At 37.0% G+C, this 15,658-nt stretch overlaps 1 protein-coding gene across 1 annotated transcript in view; it reads left to right on the top strand.

Annotated features, from left to right (window-relative positions):
• The window catches only part of LOC311302516 (uncharacterized protein), a 197,792-nt gene that overhangs the window by 76,520 nt on the left and 105,614 nt on the right, over positions 1 to 15,658 (top strand). The window contains exon 12 of the mRNA XM_084428460.1: positions 12,412 to 12,585. Coding sequence (XP_084284586.1) covers positions 12,412 to 12,585 — 174 coding nt within the window. The remainder of the gene's footprint in view (positions 1 to 12,411; positions 12,586 to 15,658) is intronic.

Here is a 15,658-nt window from a genome sequence, read left to right as displayed (position 1 = left end):
ATAATTATCTTGTGCTAAACGTAACTAAGACTCAGGAGATGGTGTTTGACCCAAAAGCCATAGGCGATACCAGGCCTGTAGTAATTAACAATGTACCCATTACTCAGGTTAGCTCTTACAAGTACCTGGGTGTACATATTGATAATGCACTGACCTGGAAGGACCATGTAAACACTGCCTGCTCCAGACTCCAGCAGAGGATGCATTTTTTACGGAGACTTCGATTGTATGGAGTAGAACAAAAATGTATGTTGTTGTTCTATCATGCAATATTAGAGAGTATTTTAAAGTACGGTATTACAAGCTGGTATGGTAACCTGACAGTACAATCAAAATCACAGATCGCTTGTCAAGTAAAGACAGCTATGAAGATTATGGGGGTCAAAAACTATCTGCCCCCCCAGAAAATCTATGAGCAGTCGGTTATCAGACAGGCACAAAAAATAGTTTCTGACCCGACCCACATTCTTCATCCAGAATTTCAGCTTTTACCATCTGGTAGAAGATTTAGAGTTCCTAAATGTAGGCTAAACCGTTATAAAAACTCATTTTTTACCTATGTCTATTAAGCTCATTAACTCTAATATGTAGGTGTGTGTAACGTGTTCTTCTTGCAATCTGTAGGCTTTTGGGGTGTGCAATATGTTGGTTGTTGAGGTGTGTGATATGTCATTTGTGCGATTTGTCGGCCATAGAGAATGTGCAATATGTCAATTGTGTATTTTTGTAGGCCAGATAGAGTGTGCAATACATAAGTTGTGAATCTTAGGGGTACTATGAGTCAGGGATGGAAATTAGCACCCGCCACCAGCCAAATGCGGGTGATTTTGTGTTGTGGCGGGTAAACTCGCTTCACCTACCGGCCACCGTGGCGGGTAAATAAAAATATACTGTTTCACACAGACGGCGGACACTTTTAGAGGACATAAGTGTACGCTGAAATAAAGTCTTTCACCTCAGAAAAACGGACTTTCTTGTCCTGTCAGGTCAGCCGTTATCCTGTTCTCGTAGCGAACACTACGAGCATGCAACGCCGTTACGTTGTAAATTACACAAAATAAAAGTAATGCAGGGATGATTTTCATACTATTCATCAGGAGCAGTTTCCATGGTTCATTAACAGTTATTTTTAATATTGTGTATTCACCATGGCAACTGTCGTTTCCATATTAACCCCAAAATGCCACTTTATTTTTCTTTGTGTTATTTTTTATATTTTTAAATGACTCTAGTGGCTCATACCAACATTGTATTAACAAAAACTAGTTTGGGACTGCTATTTAATAGCTTTAGCATAGGCCTAATGTTTATTTATTAGTACTAGTCTTTACTATTAGTCATATTCTTACAATTTATGTTAAGTAAAGGGGGACAGTACTTGTGTGTGTGGAAATAGCCGGTTTCAATAAAACTACTTGTGACATGTCATATTTGGCTTTGACTTTGACTGAACATTTGCTCTCACTTTGCGGAAAAAATATTGTGATATATATCGTATATCGATATTCAGCCTAAATAATCGGGATATGACTTTTGGTCCATATCGCCCAGCCCTAGTTTCATTGTTGGGACTAAAAACCTAAAACTGGAAGCCATAAAAGACCACGAATCATTAAAATGCCACATCCAGGTAAAAAAAAGAAATATATATATATAAGAGAGAAAGAGAAAATGTCAGTATTTCATTGAGACTTGAGATTAAATAAACTGCTTAAGTATTGTAGATCTTGTAGTATTAATTTTCACATGCAGTTACACATTGTCGGTTAAAAACAAGAAAGTGGCTGGCAAAACATTGAGTGGCTGGTAGATTTTGAAACACAGTGGCCGGTGGACAAAAAAGTTAATTTCCATCCCTGCTATGAGTGTGCAGTATGCCAATTGTGTATTATATAGGCCTTGTGGAATATATCAGTTATGTATTTATGGGTACTATGGAGTGTGTAGCATGCCAATTGTGTATTTTATGGGCCTTAGGGAGAGTGCAATATGTTAGTTGTGTATTTTAATGGGTGCTATGGAGTATGCAATATGTCAGTTTTGTATTTTGTAGGCCATATGGAGAGTGTGCAATATATCAGTTGTGTGCTTTTGTGTGCAATATGCCAGTTTTTAAATAAGTAACCGTTTTAAAGTTTTATAAGTGCCAATGGAAGGCGTTAATGTGTCTACTACTATACATACGTACCTATTTAAACGTATGAAATGCTCATTCTTTTTGTACAGTGTCTTTTTTTTTTGTGTGTGTGTTGTCTCTGTAAAGCTATGGAATGGACAGAGTCCAAAACAAATTTCCCTTCGGGGACAATAAAGTATATCTCATCTCATCATTACCCCCACACCTCCACCCCTCCACACACACAAACACAAACAGATTAAAGACAGTTACAGAAAAAAGAAGATTTTTTTGCCTTTTTTTTTTTTTTTTACTAAAATGAAATATTCAGTAAAAAGATAATTGTTTCCTCAAAGTACTTTTTGATGCAGGATAAATGTATTCACAGTAATCTAAAGGATTAAACTGAATCTGTTCTCTGTTCCAGTTCAGTCCAGCAGAAGAGCTCAAACCCAGAGTCCAGCTGTGTGTCTATGAAGAGTAACCGCTCTATGGATCAGCCAATAACGTTTAAGAGTGGAGACAAACGGCCTGATCTCAGGTATATCATTTCTATAAAAGATGTGCTTATAGTGTGACACTTTTGAATTAGAGTCATCATTTTTCTCAGTCAGTCTAATACTAGCAATGACATCAAGTAAATGTAAGCTGAGATCTTTTCCACCTTTATATAATGGAGTAGGTGCAGGGGCGGCGCTAGGGCTGGGCTAAGAGGGCTTAAGCCCCGAATGTTTTTAGTGAAGCCCCAAATATTTTGTTACCTTGTCTTTCTCATAGAGCAAAACAATTAATCAGAAAAACAAACGTGAATAAGATTACAGCAGCTGCGATTAACATGAAAAGTGCATATTACAGTTTTATTTATATTTTTCCCTTTGCATTAAAGATACTTACGACGTGCGTTTGCAGCGTTGAGCATTGTAGCCAATCACAGACATGTCTGTTGAACGCATCGGCCAATCAGAGGCGTTTAAATGAGTCGCTGTGCTGAAGGTGTGTTTTGTGCTAGCTCACCGAGTTCTACACTTTCGCAAACATGTCATTATTATTGGCAATAAACTTAAGATGCAAATAAGAGATTCACTGCAATGTATTTGATATTCTTGATGCTGCTCTGATGCGCTCCATTACGCACCGCTCTGTTTGTTGTTAGGATGACTAAAAGTTCAGCGGTCTAGCTCATCAGTGTTAAAATGATTAAATAAGTGAACGAATGCCTGGTAAAATGTAAGTGGAAAACATTTAATTTTTGACTGTTTTACAATAGAAATGTTCAACTACCGACAGTATCCGGTGACGCAAATTACTCAACTTTTAAAAAAAATTTATACAATTTTGCCTTTTTGAATTGAAAATATGCTATAATTTCCTTGATTCATTTAGAGACAATGCATGCATAATTAAAAATAAAATATTATTTGCAAATAGTTACAATTATTTCACTAATACAATAAGCCTTTCTTTTTCTTTATTCCCTTAAATCGCTTTTTATAGTTAATTAATTCCTTTAAATAAAAATACCCAATTTTAGGTTGGGCTAAAGCCCCGAATATCCACTGACCTTAGAACCGCCCCTGAGTAGGTGTAAAACTGAGTGGATTTTTTAACTGCTGGTTCAGGGCCCGGATTTATCAAGCTTCTCCAAGTGTCATTTTAGTCTTAAAGGGTTAGTTCACCCAAAAATAAAAATTCTGTCATTAATTACTCTCCCTCATGTCGTTCCAAACCCGTAAGACTTTTGTTCATCTTCGGAACACAAATGAAGATATTTTTGATGAAACCTGAGAGCTTTCTGTCCCTCCACTGACTGCAACGTCATTGCAACTTTCAAGGCCCAGAAAGGTAGTAAAAACATTGTTAAAATAGTCCATGTGACTCCAGTGGTTGGTTTGATTCGTGGTTCATCATTGGTTGTTCGTTTAACGTTCTTTCTCAAGGTAGAAAAGTCAACAGCTTAAACGATGGCTCTTAGAAAGGCTCTTTTATTTTAGCAAACTGCCATAAACCCTTTTCAGACTGTGTGCAGCTGAACCAAGAAAAGCTTAAGATTGCATGGAGCTGATAAGCATGAATGGCAGAAGAAAAAGACTGCAATTAAAAAGCAAAACGAGAAAATTATTTTAATGCAAGCAATAAAAAAACTGCACACATCAGCTGTGGAATAAAAGAAAAGAAACGCACGATTAACTAGATTAGGCACACTCCTGTCTTAATGTAAACCCTGTCCATCACCCACAAAGCTTTCACAAAGTTATTCTTGCCACTGTAACGTATGATTCATTCAGGAATTCATCATGTCAGAACAGAACGCTAATGAAATGTTTACCTGGCAAAGCTTTAAAGCACGAGCAAATAATGACCTTTTGTGATTGCGAATAAGTGCAGAGTAGGGATGCGCGGTATACCGGTACTGCAAAAATACCGGTATATATTATATTTCAAACGGTACAATATCATAATTTTGCTCAATTCGGTATTTGATGGGCTGCTGTTTCAAAGTTCACCCAGAGTGCGAATTACCCCACCGTAATTGGGGGGTACTGCTCCTTCACTTCTTCTATGACCATCATGGTCCACTACCATATAAATCCCCACCGTGATCGCCAAGTGCAACATGTGTTGTGCAACACACATACAAGGTCTAAACATGCCACAAACTGATAATCAGTAGGCTACAGAATATCTCATTGTTATTATATATCCAAAGAGAACTGTTTTGATCAACTTCTAACCAAAAGTTAGAAGTTAAGTGCACTGAAATACCATTCTAATTACTGGTAAAAGTAATACCTTTACAAGAAGCCTATTGCCTATTCCAGGGTTTTTCCTGGCTCAAAATGAGGCAGAGGTGGTAAAATCATAATAATGTATTTTAATAATAAGATAATAAAATGTGTATTTTTTTTTTTTGTAGATCATCATATAGCCTAATGTGTTTCCCAAATTTTTTGGTTGGTGGAGCTTGGTATCTGTAGGGGGGTCCGGGGGCATGCCCCCCCCCCGGAAGAAAATGTTGTACATTTTAAAGATAAATTCATTAATCTGGTGCACTTTGAGTCACCCGAATCCACTATTAAAAATAAATAATCCACCCGCAAACCGCCTATATTCTTTGATTAAGATATCTGCATCTGATCATCACATTACAATTATTCAAATTCGATAATATGGTAACATATCACACTGTGTAGGCTGCTTTAAAATGAACATTTATTTAAAATAAAAGTTCTTCTTTTGGAAAAATTACATTTCCTTAATAGCTTAAACAGAGGCTTTACTCCCTTCAAACTTAAATTGTCAATGTTTCATTACATCACTGTTTGAAAACACTCAGAATAATGTTTTGTACCTTTATAAAGGGCATTTTCCCCTAATTTTTATTAAATGTATGCTCCATCTTTCATTTCAAATTCTTAAATTTGATAAATATATTCAATTAAAATATTGGCTGTTACCAATAAAATTAAATAATTTACATTGAAAAATTATAACTGTATTAAATTAGATTATTTTAAATATTTTTGAATATACAAATAAGGAATGTTGAAAAGAATGATACTTTATGAAACTAGCGTTTTGTCATTAAACGTTGACACTTGCTTGAGAAGTTGAAGTCGTTCTCTATCTCCGTTGCTTCTAGCCACGGTGGTTAAAAATGGTACGGTCCACAATAGGGGTGTCTGAAATCGCTTTACATTAAAATGTTCCTACAGTGAAAATAGGAGTTGACTTGTATTGTAACTGTAATTATATTTTTTCACAATATCAGAAAAATTATCTGACCCCCCCAAAACTGATATTTCTGTCCCTTTGGGGGGTATAGTAATAATACTGTAATTCGAACTATGCGCTAGGCGGCAGTGCGCTATCCAAACTGACGCGGGTCACGCAAAACCGGCAAACGGTGACAACAGAGGAACACGATGGATCAAACAGATGAAGCTCATTCTACACGCCCGAAATGAATAAATAAAGAGAGCAGTAGGAGTGAAATATGGCATTACTTTGCCTACAAAAGTAATGAGAAAGGTGAAGCAACAGACCTCAATGCACCACTCCACAAACGCTGCTTTAAATTAGCCACGGGAGGCAACACATCAAATCTGGCTAAGCACTGTCACTTGCTCATCCTGACTTGTTCAAAGAGTTCAGAGATCGACAGGTGAGTCCGTCATTCAACTGATTTCATTTAGACTTTTATTCACAACACTGATCAGCGCACATAAGTTACATCAGAGCTTATCAATTAAATATGACACGGTAAACACGAAAGCTCAAATGTGCTTGCATGACACGCTAGAACCAATGAAGTTCAGGTCTCATAATTTTTGCACTTTGAATGAATAAAGAGATTAGTGATATTAATTTTAGTATTAGTGATAGTAAAATGAATGGCTGCTGCTGTGGCGACCCCTAGAGGAATCAGCCGAGAGAGAGAGAGAGTAATAGTAATATATGGATATTACTAATATGAATGTTAGAATAACACTTTACATTTCAGATACATTTGTCAACATTCATTAACCTGACCTAACAGTATTTTAGCATTTATTAATCTAGATCAATCAGTAATTATTATTTAAACATACTAATACATGTTTGGCATGTTAACATTATGCAATGCATTAAACTAATATGAACCCAAACACAAACCAAACAGTAATCAAACCAAGATGAATAAATGCTATAAATGTTGATAATTCTCTGTTGATGCGTGACAGCTAATGGTTTACATGTAATTTCAGTATTCTATTATTATTCTATATTAATCAATTATTATAGATATTAACCTATTTTAATTGTATCATTTCAGTTTTTTTTCCCAAAAACAAAATTTAACCTACTGTATGTTCCCTGACTGTCTTTTAGTTATTTTTTCTTAACATTTTCATACTTTTTGTTTGCACATTCGATACAGCAGAGTTTCAAGCAGTGTTTTTTAATCAAATTGTTTCAACTCACTTCAATTTTGAGGCTAGTTATTTGTCAGCTGTGGTATTGATTTAGTATCGATACCGAAGTATTAGGTTCTGGTATCGTACCGAAACCAAAATTGTGGGATCGAGCCATCTCTAGTGCAGAGTCCTGTGAGTGTAACTCTAGCGCTGCGTTAACATGTGATGTGAGTTTTACAGTATTGGGACTGAGCGCCAGAACTGCAGCTGATAGAATGTGATACTGCCATATTTCTTCAAAAGCAGATCGTGGAGACATTAAATCATCCACGATCAAAAATCGTGATATCGCATAAGCTCAAGTATAAAACGACTGTTATCATGTCTGAAAACAAACACAAGTAACGGAGTTTACAAAACTGTATCGCACGCATTTATTCATCGCACAGACCAATCTTTTCGTAACTGTACAGCCCTGCAATGAGTATCACAATGTATTCTTTTGAAAATGATGTATTGAATGATTATTAGTGTTGAATGTAAACTCCTCTTAGGAATTTCACCATTCAATGGGAATTTATCTGCGCATATTCTTAAATAAGGAAATCTATTCAGTGATTGGTCCATGCCTATGTCATCATCCAAAATCCCGTTTGTGGCACAGCAAAGTGTTGTGAATCATCTCTAAGACTGACACTTAAGATTTAGTCCTACACTTCACTTAAATTACGACTGAGATGCTTGATAACTAACTTCTAAGCACAGCTTTGAGCCAGGAGTTGTTTTACTCTTAAGTCCATTCTTAGCAGTGTTCTTGTGAGTAATTCTCAGAGGCTTGATAAATACGGGTTCAGATTTGTTGAAAGCTTCACGGTGTCTGGTCAGAACAGTGATGTTTCACAGCAAGAGTAGCGTTACTAGAGTACAGTAAGGTGGTTTATCTTTAAAGCTCAGCTAAACATTGGTCTCTTTAGTCGGTCGAGCCTTCGTCCTCCATTGTGCCTTTGAGAAGAGTCATGTGATCATGGTTGATGTTCATCTGAGTTGAATCATTCTATAATTCTATAGTTGATTTCAGTTTGTTTGCTTTGAATTCCTAATTCCTAATATTACCGGTTTTATCAGTCGCTTTGGTACAATTGTTGAATCATGCTTAACATTTTTAAACCAGTGAGTTAATTTCTCAAAATAATTGTAATCAAAGTTTGAAACACAGTGCAAAACAGTTACAGACATTAAAGCAAAAGTACACAACATTTATGTGGTCTTTTATAAGTCTGTATTCTTTATATTTTACTTAGTTTTAAACCCAGTTCAGTCCAGCAGAAGAGATTAAAACCAGAGTCCAGCTGTGTGTCTATGAAGAGTAACTGCTCTATGGATCATCCACTAAAGTTTAAGAGTGGAGACAAACGGCCTGATCTCAGGTATATCATTTCTATAAAAGATGTGCTTATTGTATTTTATTTGTATGAAATTGTTGTTAATATACAGCAGTTTAATGAGTTACAATCTTGCTGGTTTCGGTCTATTAATGATCATCATTGTGCTCTTGTGTAAAGCTCTATGTGTTGTATTGTTAATACATTCACACACTGTAAAAGCTGTTGGTCTGTTACTCAGTTAATGACACAATTACATCAATATCAGTGTGTCTGATTCTTTACCCTCTTCATTCTGATTTAAGGTCAACTCTTCCATCCAGACCAGTTAAAAACAAAACTGTGTCCAAGCCTGTGATTCAACCACAAGACTTTAATGAAAGCATGTTTCCTGGTTTCAGGTAAAATTCAGGACTTTGTTGTTGTTTAATTTTAGGTGCTGCAATTCACATCACACATCACTCACACACATGATTAATGATTTACACATTTCAGAAACCGAATGATGTTCTCTGTCCCATAAATAGTGTTGTAATTTTGTAATAAAGTGGTATTTTAATCTTACAGCCATGACTCTAATCCTGCTGAAGTCCTCAACACATTGAGATCAAATCTGAGACAGAAGTTTGAGTGTTTGTATGAGGGAATATCAAAGCAGGGAAACCCAACACTCCTGAATGAGATCTACACAGAGCTCTACATCACAGAGAGTGGAAGTGGAGAGATCAATAATGAGCATGAGGTGAGACAGATCGAGACACAGTCCAGGAGAGCAGAAACAGAGGACACACCGATCAAATGCAGTGACATCTTTAGACCTTTACCTGGACAAGACAAACCCATCAGAACTGTGCTGACAAAGGGAGTCGCTGGCATTGGGAAAACAGTCTCTGTGCAGAAGCTCATCCTGGACTGGGCTGAAGGGAAAGAGAATCAGGACGTCCAGCTCATATTTCCACTCGCTTTCAGAGAGCTCAACTTGATGAAGGACAAAACACTCAGTCTTTCAGGTCTTCTCCATCGCTTTTTCCCCGAAACTAAAGAAATGGACATATCCAGTGATGAGTATAAAGTGTTGTTCATCTTTGATGGTCTGGATGAGTGTCGTCTGTCTCTGAACTTTAAGAGCGATGTGAGGTTGTGTGATATATCTGAATCAGCCTCAGTGGACGAGCTGCTGAAGAACCTCATTGAGGGGAATCTGCTTCCCTCGTCTCTCATCTGGATCACCTCCAGACCAGCAGCAGCGGATCTCGTCCCCTCTGAGTGTGTCCATCGAGTGACAGAGGTACGAGGCTTCAGTGACACACAGAAGGAGGAATACTTCAGGAAGAGAATCAGTGATGAGAGTCTGGCCGACAGGATCATCTCACACCTGAAGTCCTCGAGGAGCCTCTTTATTATGTGCCACATCCCAGTGTTCTGCTGGATCTCAGCCGCTGTTCTAGAGGAGATGTTGAGTGAAGCAGAGAGAGGTGAGATTCCCAAGACTCTCACTCAGATGTACACACACTTCCTGCTCATTCAGACCAACATCAAACATGAGAAGGACTATGAGAAGAAAGTGAAAGATGAAGACATGATTGTCAAACTGGGGAAACTGGCTTATCTGCAGCTTGAGAAAGGCAACCTGATCTTCTATGAGGAAGACCTGAGCGAGTGTGGCATTGATGAGGCAGAAGCATCAGTTTACTCAGGATTGTGCACTCAGATCTTCAGAGAGGAGTTGGGCTTGTGTCAGGGGAAAGTCTTCAGCTTTGTTCATCTGAGCATTCAGGAACATCTAGCAGCTCTATATGTGCATCTCTCCTTTATCAACAATAACATCAATGTGTTTGACCAGATTACCAAACCAACTAATGGAGGCAGAGTTTCCCTATCGGATCTCCATCAGAGAGCTGTGGATGAGGCTTTACACAGTAAAAATGGGCATCTGGACCTTTTCCTTCGTTTCCTTCTGGGTCTGTCAGTGAAGTCTAACCAGAGTCTCTTACAAGAACTGAAGACACAGACAGCAAACAGCTCTCACAACAATAAGAGAACAGCTGACTATATTAAAGACAAGATCAGTGAGAATCCCTCTCCAGATAAATACATCAATCTGTTTCACTGTCTGAATGAACTGGGTGATCTTTCTCTAGTGAACGAAGCTGAACCTCATACGAGCTCTGGAGGATTACGTGCTGTGAAACTCTCCTCGTCTCAGTGGTCAGCTTTAGTGTTTGTGTTGTTGTCCTCAGAGGAGACACTGCAGGAGTTTAACCTGAACATCTTAATTGGAGACAGAGATGATCGGTAAGTAACACTGAGTGCAATCATTACAGTCTAAAACATTATGAACAAAGAGAAACTCAGAGATCAGAGGTGTTTAAATCACGGGGCACAGACTGATTTCTGGGATATTGTAGATCATTTGCGTGTGTTCCTCAAACCGTGGCTGTGTCCTAGTAAGACTGCATATCTCGACTGCCACGTCATCAAGCGCCTCTGAAGGCCGTCTCAGTGTGAAGGATGTTTTGAAGATAAATTTCATTTTGTGTCTTTAATTCAGCTCATTTTGAAGGATGCATCAAGTATATCCTTCGTGTTCTTCAATCTCCCACAATCCTTTGCACACATTCTAATTAAAGTAAAAGAACTGATGGAAAACGAGTCGGCACTGAGTTTATCTGAGTTCATTATGAAATGTAAGACACAGATAATGTATTCGGAGATGAAGGCATACATGTCATCTTTTGTTTCTGTGTAAATGAATCACTGAACACTAAACTGACAATAATGTAAGACACTGGGAGACACAGACGGCTGTCAGTCACTGTATTGCATTCATAAAAAAGCCAGTTAATATAAAGATATTTAATAGGAAGTATTTTTCCTAAATGAAGTTTTAATATTATTATTATACAAGAGAAGTATTAAGAAAATAAATTAGATTAATGTCTCATCATCATTTTTCTTTATCACCAGTTGCTGGCAAAATGATGGACAATGATTCACATTTTGTGCGCATCATTTCCTGTGACAATAAAACTAAGTAAATTATTAAATGAACAAGTATGTAAATAAACAAGTAACAAGCAAACAAACTCGTGTGCTTAATTTCTAGGAATAATTTGCTGATGCAGGTACAAAAAGACTTTTATCTTGCCCCCCCGCCCGACTCGGGAGTTAAATGTCTCCATGGTGATAACCATAGCAACCGACAGGACAAACAAACCTGATGTGTCATAATAGTGTTGTAGTGTAAATGCAGACTAATAGCCCTGCCACAGCAACACTAACGAGAAGAAGAAGAGACTAATCAGTGACGGCTGAATACGAGGCTTCTACAGTTATAGATATAAAACCACTTTTTCACATGTCCTTTATAAAGCAGTGTTTCATTAAAACAATTATTTGAGGGTATTTAGGAAGGTATAATGTATTATTTATTTATGATATGAATTATTATTATTATTATCATTAATAATTAACTTTAACTTTAAATAATTTTTATTTTCAATTAGTGCCACACAGAACACAGGAGATGAAGTTCTCCAGAAGCTGATGCCTGTGGTTACAGCAACTAGATGCGCTCAGTAAGTAACACTGAGAACAAGCATCACTGTTAAAACATTATAACAGTTCTTACTTAAACATTATAAATTAATGGTTTAACAAAAAATATGAGTCACACTTCAGCTCTTACCTATCTGACCTGATTTGTGATCTACTTAACCAGTTTTTATGATATATGTGTGAGAAATTTATATTCAAATATATTCATTTGTAATGTATGCATATAAACATTTATATTTAATGTATGTAATGTATTCAATGTATTCCATTTGATCAGTTTCATATAATCTTTCTCCCTCACATAGAGACATAATCTCTTACAATAACAGTTAAATTTACTGATATATTGAATTCATTGTTTAAAAAAAGAGATATTGCACAAATTATAAACACAATCAAGAAAAGCAAAGATTTCTGTTTTGATCTGAGAGAGTGAAGAGTGTGTCATTGTTCTCTACAGGTTGTATGATTGTGGTGTGACAGATGAAGGTTGTGCTGCTCTGGCTTCAGCTCTGAGATCAAACCCCTCACACCTGAGAGAACTGAATCTGTCTGATAATAATCTAGGAGACTCAGGAGTGAAGCTGTTTTCTGCTGGACTGGCGAATCCTCACTGTAAACTGGAGACACTGGGGTAAGATCATACGTTACTCTCACATGAAAATGTCACTAGGGGCGTTTCCATTACAGATTTTTGGCAAAACTTTTTTAATGAGCGTTTGGTGTAGGTCTACTAGGCATAGAGATATCTGAACATCTTTGCCAAGCGCAAACCAGTACAGAAGTAGCCTAATCAATAATTAAAGTGCAAGCTGAGAAACTGAAGTGGATATGGAGAAAAGCTTCTTTATATGCCATTGCCTACATTTTAAACGGATGTCTGCCAATAGGCCTAAAACATTACATATATGGTTATTGTGACAGAGACTGGGACTCCAGGTTAATAAGATTCTGACTGAGTAGCAAGATATGAATTCAATTGTGATTCTGTGAGAATTCACAGATCCAGTTTCTCTTTTTTAATCTTCCCCTTAACATTTAAAGGAATCTACGTGTGTGTGTGTGTGTGTGTGTGTGTGTGTGTGTGTGTGTGTGTGTGTGTGTGTGTGTGTGTGTGTGTGTGTGTGTGTGTGTGTGTGTGTGTGTGTGTGTGTGTGTGTGTGTGTGTGTGTGTGTGTGTGTGTGTGTGTGTGTGTGTGTGTGTGTGTGTGTGTGTGTGTGTGTGTGTGTGTGTGTGTGTGTGTGTGTGTGTGTGTGTGTGTGTGTGTGTGTGTGTGTGTGTGTGTGTGTGTGTGTGTGTGTGTGTGTGTGTGTGTGTGTGTGTGTGTGTGTGTGTGTGTGTGTGTGTGTGTGTGTGTGTGTGTGTGTGTGTGTGTGTGTGTGCTCAAATATGGCTTCTGGAGAGCAAATAAAGGATAAAATATTAATGAATAAACAGACATTAAGCAGTTCCCCATACTTTTAGAGTTACAACTAACAGCCACTAGAGGCAGCAGCGTATAAGAGATGAACTGACAGCTAGTAAATCTTTGAACATGGAGTGCTGATGATAATAAATGTAATATGTCAGGCTCACAATTTTTACAATTGAAGTGCTATAAAAGTTGTAGAAATGACAAATTCAATGTGCATTGTATTAAAAAAATCTTTATTGATATGCAAATAGTGTTGTAGCAAATTCTAATTCCTCAAATCGGGTCCCGAAGAAATCTCTCAAGAGTCGAATTTCCAGGTTTCAGAAGAAGTAACTTTATTGACAAGCAACAAAGTGAGATGCAGCTGTTCATCTGATCTGCAATGGTCAGAACCTCAGGTTTTATACCTTTTCTTATCACTAGGTAGCCAATCAGCTATCGAGATTTCGCTACCGTTAGCATCATCTTTCCCGGAGACATTATTCTATTGGTGGAAAAATCTTTGGTCATACCCATTTTCTAGAATATCTTTGGTCACATGATTCAATGCACCTGCAGTGTTGTCATACCATCCATCATTTTTAATTGACGTTTTTAGTACCATCTTATCAGCTACCCATACACATCTTCTCTCTGAGCTTGTTAGGTACTCTTTCATCCTCACAGACCACTTGACCTAATTTGACCTGATGTATCCTGATTTAACCTCGGTTCTGACTGAGACACAGAAATACAGATTTTTACATGAGGCAAAGGAAAATCTCCAACAATAGACAATAGACATCCAGCAAAAGAAAAATGGCAAGTGATGTATGCCCTCAAATCTGTAGATGTGCATGGATTTGTCCTGAATCCCTTCAAGAACTCGGGAGCAACTAGAGTATACACACCTTCTGTATAGTGTAACGTGTCATAACGTAATTGTGTGTAGGACAGTGAGTGAGTGAGTGAGAAAACGTGTGTGTGTGTGTGTGTGTGTGTGTGTGTGTGTGATCATCTTTATCTTTAGCGTGCGCAGCTCAAACAGCAATGTGCATTTATAACTATAACTGGGACTGTCATATACATGCCATTATAATGAGAACTCTATTGTAATAAAATGTTGTGTATTCTCTGGGTTTAGTGGCCGTGTTTCAGCGCGTTGTTGTAGAAATAGCGCGTCCAGAACAGCGATTACACGTTCTGACCAGCACAGTCAAGCTCACTTGTGCATTCACGGCACTTTGTGCAGATATATGATAAGTCGTAATATTAAGTTTATGAAATATAAATATCTGATTAATCTCACATAGGATCAGTGGCGGTTCTAGACCACAGTAACTGGGGGGGCCAGGCAGGGGCCACTTGTGCTTTTAGGGGGCACACCTTTAACATTCATCTTAACCTATTTTCAGTATTATTTCTAGTCATATTTCACCATGTCATGTATGACTGCAATCTCTAGAAAAAGCTAATAAATTATATTAGCTAAGCTAATAAAACAATTTCAATTCAAATGAATGTTTCATTATGTTTAATTGTAGTGTGATATAATGATCAATAATAACACATTTTTAGCATCTAAGCACATCTAGGCACTTTTTTACACCTGGGGTGGGCGATATGGCAATAATATCATATCACGATTTTTTTTTTTCAGGAAAATCACGATTTTATCACGATTCTTTTTTCATGTTGGTTTTACTATTTTGCAAGTGACTGAGCATTACAGCCAAACTCATTTCCCTATTTTAAAAACAAAGCCTTATAGGTAACAAAATATAAAATAAAAAAGAATGGCAGACATTTAGGCCAAAGTGGCGAAGATAAAAATCTTTGTCATTATTTTCTTTGTTATTAAAAATTAAGAACAGAGATACACATTACACATACACAACTTAATATACAAATGAAATAAACTGCTTTATTTTTTCAGCTATAGGTGTATTTAACAGTATGAGAAAGTAATTAAATGAACAAATATGAAAATAAAACACAACAGACTTAAAGTTCTCAGTCAAGAGCAGTGAATGATTTCCTCTGTGTGTTTTGTTGTTTTATTAACATTAACCCTCAAACCGTATTCACTTTATAGCCCTTAATCCTGTAATGTGGACAAATGTGGGCACAGAGGACTCAGGTGTGATCCTATGTTTTATTTATTATAAATGTTATATCACTGTCTTCGATAAAATTTTGTCTATCCATTTATGGTTTTTTTTTTTTTTGGGGGGGGTATTTTTGAATTTATTTACTTCAAAAAGTACCATATTTTCTATGTAAATTATGCTTATTTTTTAAATTTTTTTACTA

Source organism: Rutilus rutilus (assembly GCF_951802725.1).
Source record: "Rutilus rutilus genome assembly, chromosome: 13".
Lineage (NCBI taxonomy): Eukaryota > Metazoa > Chordata > Actinopteri > Cypriniformes > Leuciscidae > Rutilus > Rutilus rutilus.
This window is presented reverse-complemented; position numbering and strand designations above follow the sequence as displayed.